The 15713-nt window shown below is 54.7% G+C and overlaps 1 protein-coding gene across 1 annotated transcript in view; it reads left to right on the top strand.

Moving 5' to 3' along the window:
- Nucleotides 1-2051: 2051 nt before the first annotated feature.
- The window catches only part of PLXND1 (plexin D1), a 69705-nt gene continuing 56043 nt past the window's right edge, over nucleotides 2052-15713 (top strand). Inside the window, exon 1 of the mRNA XM_066195695.1 lies at nucleotides 2052-3647. Coding sequence (XP_066051792.1) covers nucleotides 2052-3647 — 1596 coding nt within the window. The remainder of the gene's footprint in view (nucleotides 3648-15713) is intronic.

Below are 15713 nucleotides of genomic sequence, written 5' to 3'. Positions count from 1 at the left end.
TTCTGGAAAATATTCCCCTCAAAGCATCTTACCAGAAAATTGTTTCCTAACAACAACAATAGCAATAAAATCTTTGTCAAATAATCCTTCAATACCACAAATATTTTGTCTTTAATTGTATCAGTGAAGACAAATGCTTGGTGTAGGCAATAGGAGTCAGAGTTCCTGGGGAATTTTTTCTGACAGAGCCAGTACTGGATACCTTTGGGTAAGTCGCACATTTTTCAGTGTTCTTTGGCCTATTTTTTTTTTAATTCATTGTAATCTGGAACCTAATTCGATATGCCTTAAAAGGCTGATTTCACATGGAAGATGCTCTGCTATCAGGGTAAGCAGCCATAAGAAATCCTAAAATAGGCAGATTAAGGGTTTGGGATCATGGGGGTTTATTTCTATGCAATTAAAGACATGATCACATTTGAAAATTGCTAACTTGTAGTTTAAGGGGGGAAAAAAGCCACTAACAACTGGAGTCCCACATTTAAAAACAGCTAATAATTCTTAATTAGGGATATGATTAGCAGAGACAATGAGTTAGATAGCAAGAAAGCACAGAATTTAATTCAATGCAGATTTTCAGTGGACATGGCATGGCCAAGGCAGTTGTGTATTAATTAGTGCTCTGAAGAGTGTGAGGAGACTGGAAGGGGAAAGGAAAATTGGCAGGTGTAGAAATGAGATTAGACAACAACAGAGGATTTTTCTCTCCAGAACAGAAGTTGTGCAGAATCCCCATCAGCCTTTCTAACATGTTTTGTATAACTAAAGTTCCGTGCTACAGGAACAGACAGGGGACTAAGACACAGCCTGGGGAGCGGGAGAGGAAGGACAGCTCTCCAGGGCCCACCTGTGCAGCATTCCCAGGCAGCTGTGACCAAACACCAGCCTCCATTTCCCACCCTTGTTTCAAAGGCTGCTAGCTATTTGTGGATTATGAGATGCCCCCATCCCCAACCCTCGCCACTGTGCCGATACGACTGCTGCAGCTGCACCGTGAGACCAAGCACTGACTTTCCTGCAGTGCACGGTGCTCCAGCCGGGTCTCTGCCCTTGGTGCAAACCCAGGCTGAAGGCGAGGATGCTGCGCCCACATCCCACAGCCACCTCCCTTGCCCGTTAGCTCTGCCAATACTTCAGCTGGAAGCATGCACCTAGCGCTGAGCGTGTCATGACCTTGGTGTGTGCCCTGTGCTGCAGCACACCCGTGTCCCCTCCTGCACGGGGACCTGGCTGTGCCGCCCAGGGAGTCAAGCCCCTGGGTGACCGATGGCTGTGCCCTGTGTCACGATAGTGTGTCACGATAGTGTGTCAGGAGGCCAGCTGGGTATGGGCCGGGTAATTGCTCAGGGCTGGTTCGTGAAGCCTGCAGGGACGTGAGGTACACGGACAAACAAGGCATCAGCTGCAGGATGGCTGGCCCCGTCTGCCCCATCCCGGGATGGACCCCGGCTCTCCGTACAGCCTGGCTCGGGAGTGATCCTCAGTCTCGGGCGTGTCCCCTCACGACCGGGAGTCGGCTGGCACACCCGCAGACGGGGAGGAGGGCAGCAGGAGCGAGCCCGCTCAGATGAGCGATCCCACGGGATCGGGTTCAGGGGCTGGCCCCTGCATCACCTCTGCGCGCAGTTTGGCAAATCGCTTGCTCGGATCTTTCCTGTTAAAGCGGCGCCCGTTGGAGGGCAGGGGAGACGCGCAGGCCGGTCTGCGCTCCGCGCTTGACGAGCCGTGCGGGCAGAGCCGCTGCAGGGGTGGGGCCTCGTCCCCCGCCCGGCCCCCGGGGAGCGAAGAGCGGCTATTGCGGGGGGCTGCGTGGGCTCCGGGGGGGCTGTTCCGGCTCGCCGCGCTGCTCCGCAGCTGGGAAAGCGCTTCTTCCCCCGCCCCTTCCCTCCCGGCCTGTCCTGCTCCAAAACGCGAAGGAGGCAGAGGAGAGGAGGGGGACGGCCCCTCACGGCCCCTCGCGCGGCGGGGCCGCCCTGTCCGGAGCCGCCCGGAGCCGCCCGGTGCCGCCCAGCCGGCGGCGCGGGAGACATCGGTAACTTCACCGCACGCACATGACGGGCCCGGGGCACCGGGGCGCGGTGAGAACCGGGGCGGGGGCGGGCGCGGGGGCGGGCGGAGGGCGGGGGCAGGGAGGGGGCGCGGCCCGCCGCCCCGCCGCCCCCCGCCGCCCCCCGCCGCGGCCGCCACTTCCCGCGGGCGTCGCTCGGCGGCGGGCGCTGCCTCCGCAGGAAGCGGCCCCGCGCCCGCCCCTCCCGCGCCCGGAGACGGGCACATGCACTGTGCGGAGCGGCGGCGGGATGGCTCCGGCTCCGGTCCCGGCTGCGGTCCCGGCGGCAGGCGCTGATCCGCGGTCCCCCGCGCTGCTGCCGCTGCTGCTGCCGCTGCTGCCGCTGCTGCTGCCCGGCCGAGCCGCCGGCCTGGAGGTGCAGCGCAAGTTCCTCTCGCCCACCCTCACCAACAACTTTGCGCTGGACGGCCCCGGCTCCCGCGTTTACCTGGCGGCCGTCAACCGGCTGTTCCAGCTGTCGGGGGGCGAGCTGGCGCTGGAGGCGGAGGCGGCGGTGGGGCCGGTGCTGGACAGCCCGCTGTGCCACGCACCGCAGCTGCCGCAGGCCTCCTGTGAGCACCCCAGGGTGCTCACCAACAACTACAACAAGATTCTGCAGCCCGACCCGGAGCAGGGCGTCCTTGTCGTCTGCGGCTCCATCTACCAGGGCCTCTGCCAGCTGCGCAGCATGGCAAACATCTCGGCGGTGGCCGTGCGCTTCCCGCCGGGCGGCAGCGACTCGGTCGCCGTCTTCCCTAGCATGCTGAACGTCGCGGCCAATCACCCCAACGCCTCCACCGTGGGACTGGTGCTGCGCCGCGGCGGCGGCGGCGGGGCGCGGCTGCTGGTGGCCGCCACCTACACCGGCTTCGGCAGCCCCTTCTTTCCCCGCAACCGCAGCCTGGAGGACCATCGCTTCGAGAACACGCCCGAGATCGCTATCCGTGCCCTCAACGCCCGCGGCGACCTGGCCAAGCTTTTCACCTTCGACATCAACCCCTCCGACGACAACATCCTCAAGATCAAGCAGGGCGACAAGGCGCGGCACAAGCTCAGCTTCGTCCGCGCGTTCTTGCAGCACGGAGCCGCGCCGCCCGCCCGCCGCCCGTACGCCTACCTGGCGCTCAACAGCGAGGCCAACGCGGGCGACAAGGAGAGCCCGGCGCACAGCCTGCTGGCCCGCATCTGCCTGGGCGAGCCGGCCGAGGCCACCCTCAACGGCAGCGGCGAGACCAAGAAGCTGACCGAGTCCTACATCCAGCTGGGGCTGCGCTGCGGCGGCGCCGCCGACGCCTTCACCCGCCTCGTCTCCGTGTTCCCGGCGCGGGCAGCTTGGCGCAGCCCCGCCGCTCCGGACGGCCCGGCCCCGGGCCCGCCGGCCCCCGAGGAGCTGCTCTTCGGCGTCTTCGAGCGGGCCGGGGCCGGCGGCGGCCGGGGGCGGCCGCAGTCCGCGCTCTGCGTCTTCCGCTTCGCCGAGATCGAGGAGACCATCCGGGCCGCCCGCAACTCCTGCTTCGTCAGCCCGGCCGCCGGCATGGTTACCGTGCTGGACAGCGTGGTGCAGGGCACCGGCCCGGCCTGCGAGAAGAGGAATATCCAGGTACGGCGGGCGGCGGGCACCTGCCGGGGCCAGGGGGCGCGGGGAGCCGGCGGTGGACAGCGGCCCCATCCCGTCGCGTCCCGTCCCGCGGTCGCTGCTGTCGCCACCTCTCCCGAGCCGGAGCGTATCCCCCGCTTCCCCCGGGCGGGCGGCTGAGCCCCACACCCCTGCTCTCCCCGGAGACCCTCTCGCCTGCTCGGGGACAGCGTCGTTCCCCTAACCTGGTGGCCGGGGCCCCAGTTGTCGCGGGTGCCCTGCGCGGCCGGATGTCTGTGGGCATCGCCAGCCCCATGTCCCGTCCCGCGGCGCGCAGCCCTGCCGGGGACGGCACACAGGCTGCCTTGGCTCCCCGCCTTTGTGGCAGAAGTTTGCCATTGTCACAATTTGTTACTGAGTGGCCGTAAATGTTAGCGCGAGACAGTCGCCGGTTTCCCTTTTCACTGAAAATATACGATGCTTGGGAAAAAAAGAGAGAGAAAAGGGCTGCTTTAACGCTGCATTTTTGCCTTCCTCTGGGACGAGTGCACAGCTCGGCTCCATCAAAGATTGTGAAAACATCTGTTTGATTTCAGAGGCGAGATAGAGCATTTGGGCTTGGGCTTCCCTGTGCAGTGCCAGTGGCAAAGAGAGAAAGGTTTCCCATGGTAACTGGAGTGTTTAGTGTGGCATCTCCACTCTGTGGTAAAATATGTAGTCTTAATGCACTTGGTTCATAGACCTACTCTAGCAAAGTTGAACAGTTTTTCCCTGGTGGCTAAGCACAAGCTGCCTGACAGCCAGCAAATCTAGTAGTTGGAGCTAATTCCACAAAGACCGGGTGTGTTAAACACTGGGAGCTCAGTCCTGACATCTTGGCATGGTCACGGCTCTCAGAGGGCTCACTGGGAGTCAGGAATCCTATTTACAGGATGTGAAGGCACCCGCAGTTCTCGTTGGCTGTGGCTGATGCTCAGCATCCTTGCGGAGCAGCCGCTCAGCCCCGGGCGGGATTGGACTGTCTGCCAAGGCGGCTTGAGTGGCAGCATCGGGCTGGGGCTGCTCGAGGCACTTGGGGAGTGAACAAACTGCCTGGTCATAAGTGAAATACAGTGGCAGAAGCACCCATCACCCTTGAGCTTCCCCAGGACCACTGTGGAGATACAGTTTTCCCTAACTTTTCTTCAATGAAAAAAAATAATCATGACTAACACACAGTCTGCTGATGTTGGAAGTATCAAGTGCTGTATCCAGTAAGGTATTTAGACATCTAATTCATTCAAGGAGACTAGGCACAGATGAGATTTCACTCCATCTTCGATCCCGGCTTGTCACTGTTCCTGTAATGCGTGTTCCTGGTCGCACCTTCCTCTCCAAGTGCCACCTGGGTAGGCAGGAAGGTGACCAGGAGCCTGTTGTCACTGATGCCATAAAGGCTGAGAAGGATGCTGTGCTCTTGAAGGGATGGGCAACAAGGGATATGAGGGTCAGGGGCATGAGCTAAAATAACTGAGCACTGCCAAGCCAGTGGGAGTCAGTGGGAACCCTCCGTGTGTGCAACCTCGGCAAGATCGGGCTGCAAGGAAATTTGTTCATGTGAAGAGAGCAGTAAGACTGGTGGTGAGGGATGGGGAGACTGGGTTCTAGTACCAACTGACATTGCTGCTGTGTCACTGGCCTTGAACCAGTCACTGAACACAAGGTACCTCAGTTTCCCACACACTCCCGTATTTATTGTTATTCAGAAACCCAACTCATGTAGTGTCAGATTGCATTTGTAAAGCTGCTTTGAGATCCTTTCATGTCAAGTACAGCAGGATATAAATGAAGCATAACATTAATATTTGTTCATGCTTAATATTTCTACACTTCCCACTTATTTGAAGCTTATTCCTCTAAAACTGCTGACCGAGCCTGCTGGAAAGCCACCCTGCTAGTCAGGAGAGCCTTTTTTTTTTTTTTTTTTTCCTTCTTCTTAATCATTAGAATTGCCAACAAGTTAACAAGATGTTTTTATTTTCAAGTCCCAGAGTGGCAGTGTCAACAAAAGAGTTGTAATAGTGTGTTTCTTTGTGCTGCAAAAACCTAACATCAATTTCCACCATTAAGACAGTGAAATACTCCAATACGTTTTGTGTCCCAGACCTGGAAATGCAGCAGGAAAATGTATTAAAGCAGCAGCTGGTCTGGCAGAGCAGATCAGTATCTGTCTTCCCATTGTGAGCTCCACTTCTCCTCCTGTTAGTGGGTTCCCAGTTTTCCCGTTGCCTGTGCATCACTGGTAGGGGTTCTGGTGTTGGTAAGTGTGGCTCCTTAGTTCTTCCTGAGGACCAAGTACTTGGATTTTAATCTCCTTTTGGAAGAAAAACACCCTGATATTGGCCTGATTCATTCCATGTGTGTGCTCAGATGAAGTAGTCAGTTGTTACAAGCCTGGACCATGGGCTGTTAGGTGTAATGCAGTGTGAAAGGAAAATCATTGACCCCTTGTGTGCTCTCCAGTCTAATTGAATGCTCCTCTCCAGCAGCGCTTGCTTTGACTCAGCCAGGGAGCTCCAGCATAACCCATCAGTGAGGGGTTTTGGGCACTCAACACACCAGCCATCCCTGTCAGTCCCCAGGGCGTTTCTGCTCAGAGCTGACTGATGTGGGGCAGGGCTTCTCACCACTCAGCGCTGTGCTGTGAGGGAGGCTGGCACAGGACGAGGGGCTTTGCCCCTCCACAGGTCGAGGTGGCGGCAGCCGCTTGTTTCAATCCCACTGTGACCATGTGGGGTTGGCCACACCGGGGGCTGTGGAGGGTGGATATGAGGCAGGTGGATCTGCCAGCTGCCCTGCATCCCCCAGGCTGGGCAAGGGGAGCCACCAGCCTGGCCTGGAAACGGCACCTCTTCGATAGAAATGTTTATTTGCAATTAAGCACATGCCTAACAGCTTTGTGCGAGACTAGGAGAAAATGTGCAGAGGAGGATGGTCTAGGTCAGGAGTGGGGGCTGCTGGTTCTTCTCAATGAGGGTTGCTGAAAAGTCAAGTACTGAGGAGATGAATTCACAGCGGCAGCTCAGGAGAGGGAGGATGTGTGAGGGAAGGATTTAGGTTGGTTGGCTTCTTGCACCGACAGTGAGTGGGTGAGCTCTAGGATTGCTTCCCCTCAACAGAAATAGTTTTTTATAATGAGTTTTGTGTCAAATGCAGCTAAATTGGAATCCTTGCATGGAATCACTGTGGTGTTTTGCCCACTCAAAGCCCGTGTGGAATTTGGACTCGAGCCCCCAGAAGGGGAGAGGAGTAGGAGCTCTCTGGAGCAAACTGCCTGTAACAGTATTTGCAGCAGTGCACTGACAGAGCGTATCAAATTCTTGGGGCTCTGCGTGGGTTTATAGCTCATATTTGAGCTATTCTACCCCAGGAGGATCATGGCCCGGTGGGTTTGAAGGTTATGCTGGCTGCGTGGCTGGAGTGTGACACAGCTGTGGGGTGCTGAAGCCATTATGAAAGCAAAGCAGGCAAGAGCCCATGCCCAGCTCCCAGCCGGCTCGAGAGCAGCGGCCATGTGGGGCAGCCCAGGAGCGTCCCCCTCAGTCCCACTGCAAACAAAGGCGTGCCTGGCTGTTCCTTTGGTCACGCTGTATCACAGCCCCGTCCCAGCACAGCAAAGCCCCCACAGTGTCTTCTTGCCACTGTGCCATCTCTCAGTGGGTATTTTGGCAGGGGACACGGGCAGGCACCTTTGTGTGCACACTTTGCTGTGATGAGCAAGCTCATTTGAGGAAAAGCTCAACTGGAAACCCCATCCCATGCTCACAGGTGTGCCAAACTCAGTGTCTTCTGTGGTTTCTACATGAGCCCCATGGTCTCCTAAAAGCTCCTGGAGAAGTACAGAAAGCAGACACATTCATCAGGCCTAGATTTGCTGGCCAGGCAACTACATCTCTCTTGGGAAATATTTTGGGGTCTGCAACTCAAAAAAATTGAAATCCAGTTTGTTTCCTCTGCTGAAAACCATAGGCATAGTGACATGGGATAACGAAATGTTTCAACATTAATTCTCAGATTTCTGGCTCTTGTGGCTTTGTGTCAGATCCTGCATGGTCACCAAACACTGTGTTTGGGGATGTAATGATGAGATACCCACCAGTGAGCTGTACTGTAATGGGTTGTTAAATAAAATGAACTCCTTGGGTAGACTACATAAACAGTCTCTGTATATATGTCTGCCTGGGCATGGAAATGTGGTTAAAAACCACTCAGAAAATGTTCCCAAAGAAAAAAATCTCATATACACGTGGGAATATGACAAAGCATCTACTTACTGTCCAAATATACTGTGGCATCTCCATGGGATTGGGTTTTATAGGAGCTGAGTTACTTTGAAGTGATGGTTTATACTAATTTAGAAATTCCAAACATGAAACTAAATGTGCTCTAACCCTACATCTACTCAAATAAATCCAGAGGATTAGCCACAGAAAGGAAACTGGGAATTTACACTTAATTTCGTCATTAAAAATGAGGCAGGAGTTCTTGTAGCAAGGCTAATTTCTGCGTTTTGCAGCGCGGGCTGTTTGGAGTTGCTGGCACCACCCCAAGGTGTCACTGCCCAGGTTCTGTAGAGCCTCACCGTGGTTGTCACATCCTCTGTTTTGCTCTGGGATGTGGCCTTACAGAGGGTGGGAGGTTAGTGTCCCTCCAGCTGCCCTGCAAGGGCTGGGGGTGAGGGGTCAGGCTCCCGGGGAGGGGCCAGTGGGACCCAGGGTGCCCCGATGAGAGGTTTAAGCCACAGTGTGAGCTTTGCCTGGCTTTAGACCCAGCCCAGAGCACTGTCTACCTGTTCTGTGTCTCACCTGGCACTAGTGAGTTGTGGTCAGCTGTTGGTTAGGTTTCCTTGGGAATTCCGGTGAAAATACAACCTGCTGCTCGGTCAAGGTGCACACAGGCAGCTGTGTGAGCACCATCCTTCCTGGGAAGGCAGGCTCAGCTCTGTGGGCTGCCAGTGCCCGGGGGCTCTCCCACTGCCAGGGCTGGCGTGGCCCCCGTGCTCTGTGCCAAGCAGGGGAGTCTCCTGAGGAGCAGGTCGGTGCCCCCGAGCTGAAGGTGGGTGGTGGGAATCTTTTCCTGGGGGCCTCGGGGCTCATCCCTGCTTTGCATCTCAAGCTTAAACAGGTCCCAAATTGCAAAGGGAAATTCGGGCAAAGTGGCAAATTTTTCTGTGCCTGGAAACAGGAAGTCGTGCTGCTTTAGGGAACAGAAACTGGCTCCTGATTGTGGCACGGTGCCTGCCTGCTCTGGGAGCCCAGTGCTGCTGGCTGGGCAGCAAAGTGTTTGCCAGTCCCTCGGCATGGCAGGGGGTCGCAGGCACGCTGCTGTTTTCTGGAGAGCTCTGCCAACAGCTTGGCTGTACCGACCTAGGCACCCCGGTACCTGGGTGCTCAGACTAGCTTTGATCCCTTGAGCTCATCAAATCGCCTGCAACTAAATAACAGTTTAGGTGGAAAACAGGAAAGGGTCATTTTGTCTAAAGCCAAGGTTTTTCCAGGGCAGCTGTTTGACTCCCACGTGTGAATGTGAACCCTGGAGCCACAGTGGATGCAGGCTTGGCTACAGGGTCTGGGTGGATGGAAATGAAGGGATTTGCTGTCACTTTTCTGATGTGTCAACGTTTCATTTACAGTGATTGAGTGACAAGGTTGTTGGGGCTGAGGGCACCTGGAGAAGGGAACAAAGCATGGTGAGATGTGTATGGATGCCCAGGGATGCTGTAGAAGCACCTTACTACGTTTTGTAAATCCCAGCAGGACACTGATGTCCTCTCTCCCAGTGAGGGGTTGGAAACACAGTGAGTCTGAGCCCCTGGCTGTGGTAATTTACTACAAACACCAGGCAAGCTGGAACCTGCGATGGTTGGAAACAATATTATATCCTCCTGAGTGCCACCACAGTTACCTGCGCCACCCGAGTGCCACCAGCGTTACCCGCGGCGCACGGCCGTGCCTCGCCGCCAGGGCTGTGTGCGGCTTGTGTGCCAGGGTGGGCTGTGGCTGCGGCAGCTCCCCCGGCAGGGGATGGATGGGGCTTGTGGCTGCTACTCTGTGCTGGCAATGGGATGGCTGGGGGTGTGACTGTTCCTCTGTCCCGGCGGTGGGGTGGATGGGGGTTGGCATTCTTGACTGGAGGGAGAGAAATGTCTCCAGGGTTGGCTGTCTGCTGCTTGCTTGTCCCCAGTGCCCTGCCCCCCCGCCCCTGTGTTGGGGCAGCACTGCTGTCTTTGTTTCGTGGTGGGGAGGTGGGTGCTCAGGTCCCCTGACTGATGTCTCTGGTCGGAAGAGCGGCAGTGTCAGGATTTGAATTGAGGTCCCAAGTGTTTCTGTGTGACTGTCCCCAGACTGTCCTGGGGCCACAGTGTGGCAGGGGACCAACAGCAATGTCTGCAGGAGGGATCTGCTTTGCTATTTCTTTTTTTGGTTTGGTCAGATTTGTTGGTTTTTTGTTGTTGTTGGTTTTTGGGGAGTTTTGGTTTGGTTTGGTTTGGTTTTTTTGTGAGGTTTTTGTTGGGGTTTTTCTTGTTGTTGTTGTTGTTTTGGTTCCTGTGGGGTTGGTAAAGAAATGATTTTAAGTTGTTGTTTTCAAGTTGGGCTGCAACACCCTGCAGCAGGTGGAGTAGGTGGCAGACTGTCTACAGCATCTCTCACTTCAAGAGGCCCGTAGAATTTATTGACCTTTTTAAACAGAGGGAGCAGTACTTACTGCCAACATCTGGAGAGCAGCTCTGCTGGCAGCCGCGGCTCTGCCAGAGCGAGGCTGCAGGGGTGTGGGATGGCTTGTGCCTGGGCCAGCCCAGATTGAACCGGGCCCAGATGAGCCCTGGGCAGATGGGATGTGCTGTGAGCAGGGTGGATGGCAAAGCCCATGGTGATCTTGCCTTGATAGCTGCTGAGGGTCAGCGGGGCTTGTCCAGCACCGAGAGCGTGCTGGCTCCTCACACAGGGCTGCGGGAGCCGGGGCTGGGATGTCTCCAAGGTGTGGGGGTGTGCTGGCTGTGGCATCCTGCAGTGACAGGGGCGGCACATGGTCTGATCTGCTGCTGCTGATCCCTGTGCCTTCCTCTCCTGTTTATCAGACCTGTGGATAAGCACAGCCTTGCAAGGTGGGACAGGAGGCATGGGCTTTTTCTCCAGTGGGCAGCGTGATAGGGATTAACTCGGGTAGTCAAGCTCTTTTCCATGTTGGGGGGCTTGTTTGGCTGTGCCCCTCCTCTGAAGGCAACATGACCAGAGCCACAGTCACGGGTTTGCTGCCTTGCTCCCAAGAGCGCTGCTGTGGGAGCTGTGGAGCTCCGGTGGGGTGGTTGAGCCCAGGCGCATACCCCAGTGAAAGTCCCAGTGTCCAGTGAAGCTGCAGGCTCACGTTTGCATCTGCAGCCCTGGAACCTAGCCAATGCCATGCCAGCTACTGGAACAAGGCTGCCTATTTTTGGGCCTGAACCACTGGAGGGTTGTTGCCATTGCAAGATGTCTGCAGGTTATATATTGTAAGCAGAAATGGAATACAAATCTTTCAATTCTAACCCAGAAACAAAATTGCCTGAAAGTCTGGATCTTGAAAACATGTACCTCTGTTATTTGAAGGAAATCTGGAACTTGCCTTTCCGTTTCTGTCTCATCTCTGTTTAAGGTATTTTGCTGCTGTGGACAACTCCCTTCTGGAGCAGGAGACCTTTGGTTATTTGGTTTTCATCCCCTGTGTGCTGCCAACATCCAGCAGGCTGTGAACTGCTTGTGGCCACTGCCATCTCTGGTGGGTCACCTAATTAAAAGGGGCTATCGAAAAACCTGGCATGTTCCTAAAAATAGCTGTGTGTGGAGTGATCATTTTAGAAAGGGAAATTTTACAGTATGATGGTAGCACTCGATGAAGAAGGGGCGAGGTGAAAGATGAGGGAGTTTAGTGGAATATAATTCCAAAGTTGTTTGGCTTTCAAGTCCCTGTCATCCTTCAGTCTGTCTCAGAGCCCGTTGGGGTTCAGAGGCCTCAGGACTGGTGTGCTGTTGTGTGTGGTTTCCCAAGGCTGGGAACTGCCTTGCACAGGGCAGAGGCTCAGGTTGGGCTTTTGGCAATCAGTGTAGGATGTCATGAAATGGGGAGGAAACTGGGGCTAAACGCCTGCTTGAAGGGACAGAAATCTGTGTCTGGAGAGCAGATACAGGTGATGTCTGGTTTGAAGTGTACAGGTCTCTGGAGCGAGGTACGGGGTAAAGGACTGGGATGGGTGTTCCCCGTGTATCCCTCCAGTGTCCTCACTGCTCTGGTCAGCATGGTGGCTGCCTTGCTGCTGGGGCTGTTTGACTGTGAGACCACAACTCAGCTACACTCACGTAAGCTGCTGGAAAAAGATGACAAGTTTAGGGAGGAGCTGGCATTGCAATGGGATCCCTGGGGTCTCCTAACTGTGCTGCCATTTCCTGCTGAGATTTGGTATCGCAGCCAGCTCAGTGGGTCTCTCCAAAGAGCTTTGGAAACAGCAGTTTCCACAAATTTTGAAGACAAAGTATAAAATACAGAGGAAAGGAAAGCCTTACATGCTTTAACAAAATCAGAACAGTGCTCAGTTGCTGAATCCAGTAGGACCACTGATTTGTAACAAATTTTGAAATTATCCAAGTTACATAATTATTGTGCTCCTAATTTCCTAACTGGGAGGGGAATGGGAGCTCCAGAGTTGAGGCTGTGGAGATATCAGCAGGCACAGTGCTTTCCGAGTGATGCCTGGGGAATACCTTTTGCTTTGTTCAGGTGCTGCCTGCCAGAGGAGACAGGGTGTGAGTGTGAGGGCTGGCCACAGGCCAGAGGAGCCTGGCTCACAGCTCCTTTGCACTTCCATAACCACCTGATAGTTCTCTTTACTCGAATTTCGTCAGGTAAATGAGGGCAGGGGTTAGAGTGGAGGAAGGCTGCGCTGGTGATCCAGGGGAGGGGTGTGTCTCCCGTAGGCTGAATCTGTGTAGCTCGGTCACTTATGCATTTGGAGTGCCCAGTGAATGAGCAAAAAGGGCTTTATTAACCTTTCTGTGACAAGCTTCTTCGGCGGGGCTGGTGCTCGACCGAGTCGTGGTGGTTTGTTTTTTGGACTCTGTTTTTTGGAGCAGGTGATGCTTGGGGGATGCCCAGAGAGGGACAAGCACTGCAGCTCAGCGTTGCTTCTCAGAGGCAGGTTTTACTTAGGATGCATAAAAGAAGGGTAGAGTTCTGCTCATTATCTCGAGGCTTAATTGGTTCAGCAGAACTAATGAGGAAAATACAGGAAAACATTTACTCTAAACTGTTGCTAAATGAAATAGATTTGAACTGACACATGCAAAAGACCAGTTGTGCTAGGTAAGGAGCTGTTACTTTAATGGATGCTTTTTTCAGCCCTGACTTGCACAGATATGCCTTCAGAGCACTTTGAGCATGTGAAGTGCTAAGTGTTAGTACTAGCAATAATAAAATAGTAACGACCGAAGATCGAGGAGCTGAACTCATGGTTCATCAGGGACTCTTCCCTGTGGAAGAGGGTTTGAATGGTCTGAGGTTGGTTACCGAGGCCAAAGCTTAACGTGAATGAGAAACACAGGTTGAGTGGTGGAGGGGTAACAAGGAAGGAACAGCCAAGAAAGTACAGCCTAAATAAACCAAGCGTCTTACTCTGAGCACTTTCGACGGGGGAGGTGTCTCTTGGGCTTCTGAGCAGGAGTGGGTGTCCTTGAGATGAGGCACGCTTGGCTGATCTGCTCAGCCCCTTGTCCCCAGGGAGTGGGAAGAGGAGCCGAGTTTCCAGGAGGGGTGAATTTAAAGGACATACAAGCTCTTGCTGCTCAAACACGTGCTGTTCTGACTGTGACAACCCCTCTGGAGCCTGTTTGTTAATCCCTCTGCTTGCTCATTCCTAGTGGATTTGATGGAATAATCTGAAGTATTGTATTTCATGCAGGATGAAGGCTGACATAATAAGCTTGACCAGTCTTCCTGGTGGCACGAAGGATGTGCAATTTTAGTTTAAAAAGTGCTTCTTTTTCATGTTTCCCTGCTTTGAGCAGTTCCCCATGCCGTTGCACTTGCTGTTTCGGTGCCCTGCTGGGGGAAGCACTGGTGGGTGCCGGACCCCCGACTCGTGTGGAGCAGGGAAGGGGGACCCACGCTGGGGCTGCCAGTGCTGGGAAGGGAGTTTTGGGGGAGGGCTGTGCAGGTCCTGCCACTCACCTGTCTGCATTGCCTTCAGCTTTCTTCTCCAGTTGGGGTCAGCAAGACCGGGTTGGGGCTGATGGAGTGTCGGTGGCCATGAGCTGGGCCAGTTGTGGCTGGAGGAGGGAGCAGAGGAGACTGAGAGGGGAATCACGCTGTCAGCTGCAGGCATCCAACTTTGGGGCCCCTGCTGGAGCTGAGGCTGGAGCCTCTGAGGACTCACAGCAGCAGATGGTTGGATGGCAATAGGAACCCATGGTTGTTCAAGCTGTTGTCAGGCTTTGGCCTCACTGTAGCAGACTGGCTGTGCCTGCAGCTCAGCAGTGCCCCAATCCTGTCCCAGTCTCTGTGTCCTCCTGCTGAGGTGGGTTCTGGCAGGCAGCAGCAGAGCGGGCATACGTGCTGTCTGCCCAGGGCTGCCACTGCCAGAGCAGCAGATGGAGCCCTCTGAGATGATGTGGGACACTGAGAGCCTGTTCCAGCGTTCACACTTCTCACACCTCTGGTGGTTTGAGGTCTGTGGCTGCGGTGGAGGTGAGCATGTGGTTTGGCCCGACCCAGCCGTGCCTATCCCCAGCCATCAGTCCTGTGCTACTGTGCCCTGCCTTCTAACAGTCCTCTGTGCTCTGTCCCCTTCCTTACCCCAGCCACCAGTGCCATGGGAGGCTGCCAAGAGTGAAATTTAGGAGCTGGCAGGAAAGGGAAGTTTGGAGTCAAGAGTAGAGAGAGGGAAGAATGAGTTTTCTAAGAGTGATAGCTCCCTGCAGGCACAAGGTCCAGGTACTGCTGGGAGCAGCGGGATGTTGAGACAGACCGTGCCTGGTGTCACATTAGTGGCTCTCAAAGTACCCTAGCCCAGGGCTGGCATTGTGCAAATGGGCACAACACAGCAAAACCGCTGCCTCCTTGCCTGAGGAGCGTGTGTTCAAAGCACACCAGGGTGCAAGTCTCACTTTAGGCCTTTGGTTTTTGGTTGGTGGTTTTTTTTTGTTTGGTTTTTTTGTGCCTTTTTTTTTTTTTTTTTTTTTTTAAGAATGTCTGCTGTGCTGTGTGGATCCTGTGCTGCTGGTAATGATTGAGAAAAAATTGTCCAGATTCACTTTGCCAGAGATTCTGAGCCTGAGTGCCTTGGCTGGCGACAAGTGCACTTTTATTTCCCTCTTGTTGCCTAAAAAATATGATGGGAAGTCTGAGGAGCTCTCTGCTAATGCCTGCCCTTGAGCAGCACTGCAGCTGGAGACTGCTTACATCTCAAGTGCCTCAACAGTGGAGTCCTCTTCTGAGGATGACATTTTCCTCCAGGCATCCCAAAAAGCCTGGTTTTGACAGGTCTGGCTGTGGCACTGCAGCAGATAAACGAGTGATTGTGTGTACAAACTGCTGGGGGACGGGGGAGCTGCGGGGGGAATGCTGGGGGTGTGTGCTTGGTCTGGGCTCTGCCCGGCACAGAGCAGGGCTTGTGCTCTCCCTTAGCATAATGCAGCCAGGCTGGCTTGGCATCTCTGGCTGTGTCCGTTCTCCTATGCAATATTTCACCACTGGTTTTTACCCTGTCCCTACTGTTCCGCACGAGTCTGGGTCCTGCTATTCTCTCGAGACAGTATCCTAATTATTCTGAATATTCTCTCTGCAGTCAGAAATTTCCCTGAGTCATACCTAAGTGTTAATAAAAGCCTAATGGTTTATGTTAAGGCAGGCAAGAGATAAAACTAGAGCCCTTTTATCACAGCCTTTAATGGCCTGAAAATGTCAGTTGTGTGGGAGCAGCTGCCAAATTTTGAGCCTATGAAGATGATGGCTAAGTCCCACAAATCAACAAGTTTGGAGCGGATTATCCGATGCTGGCTGTGTCATTTTCCCAGGACTCCAGGC

Source organism: Chamaea fasciata, unplaced genomic scaffold, assembly GCF_029207755.1.
Source record: "Chamaea fasciata isolate MVZ Bird 193981 ecotype frontalis unplaced genomic scaffold, bChaFas1.0.hap1 SCAF_13, whole genome shotgun sequence".
Classification (NCBI taxonomy): Eukaryota; Metazoa; Chordata; class Aves; order Passeriformes; family Sylviidae; genus Chamaea; species Chamaea fasciata.
The sequence above is the reverse complement of the archived record's forward strand: the minus strand, read 5'-3'. Positions and strand labels throughout refer to the sequence as shown.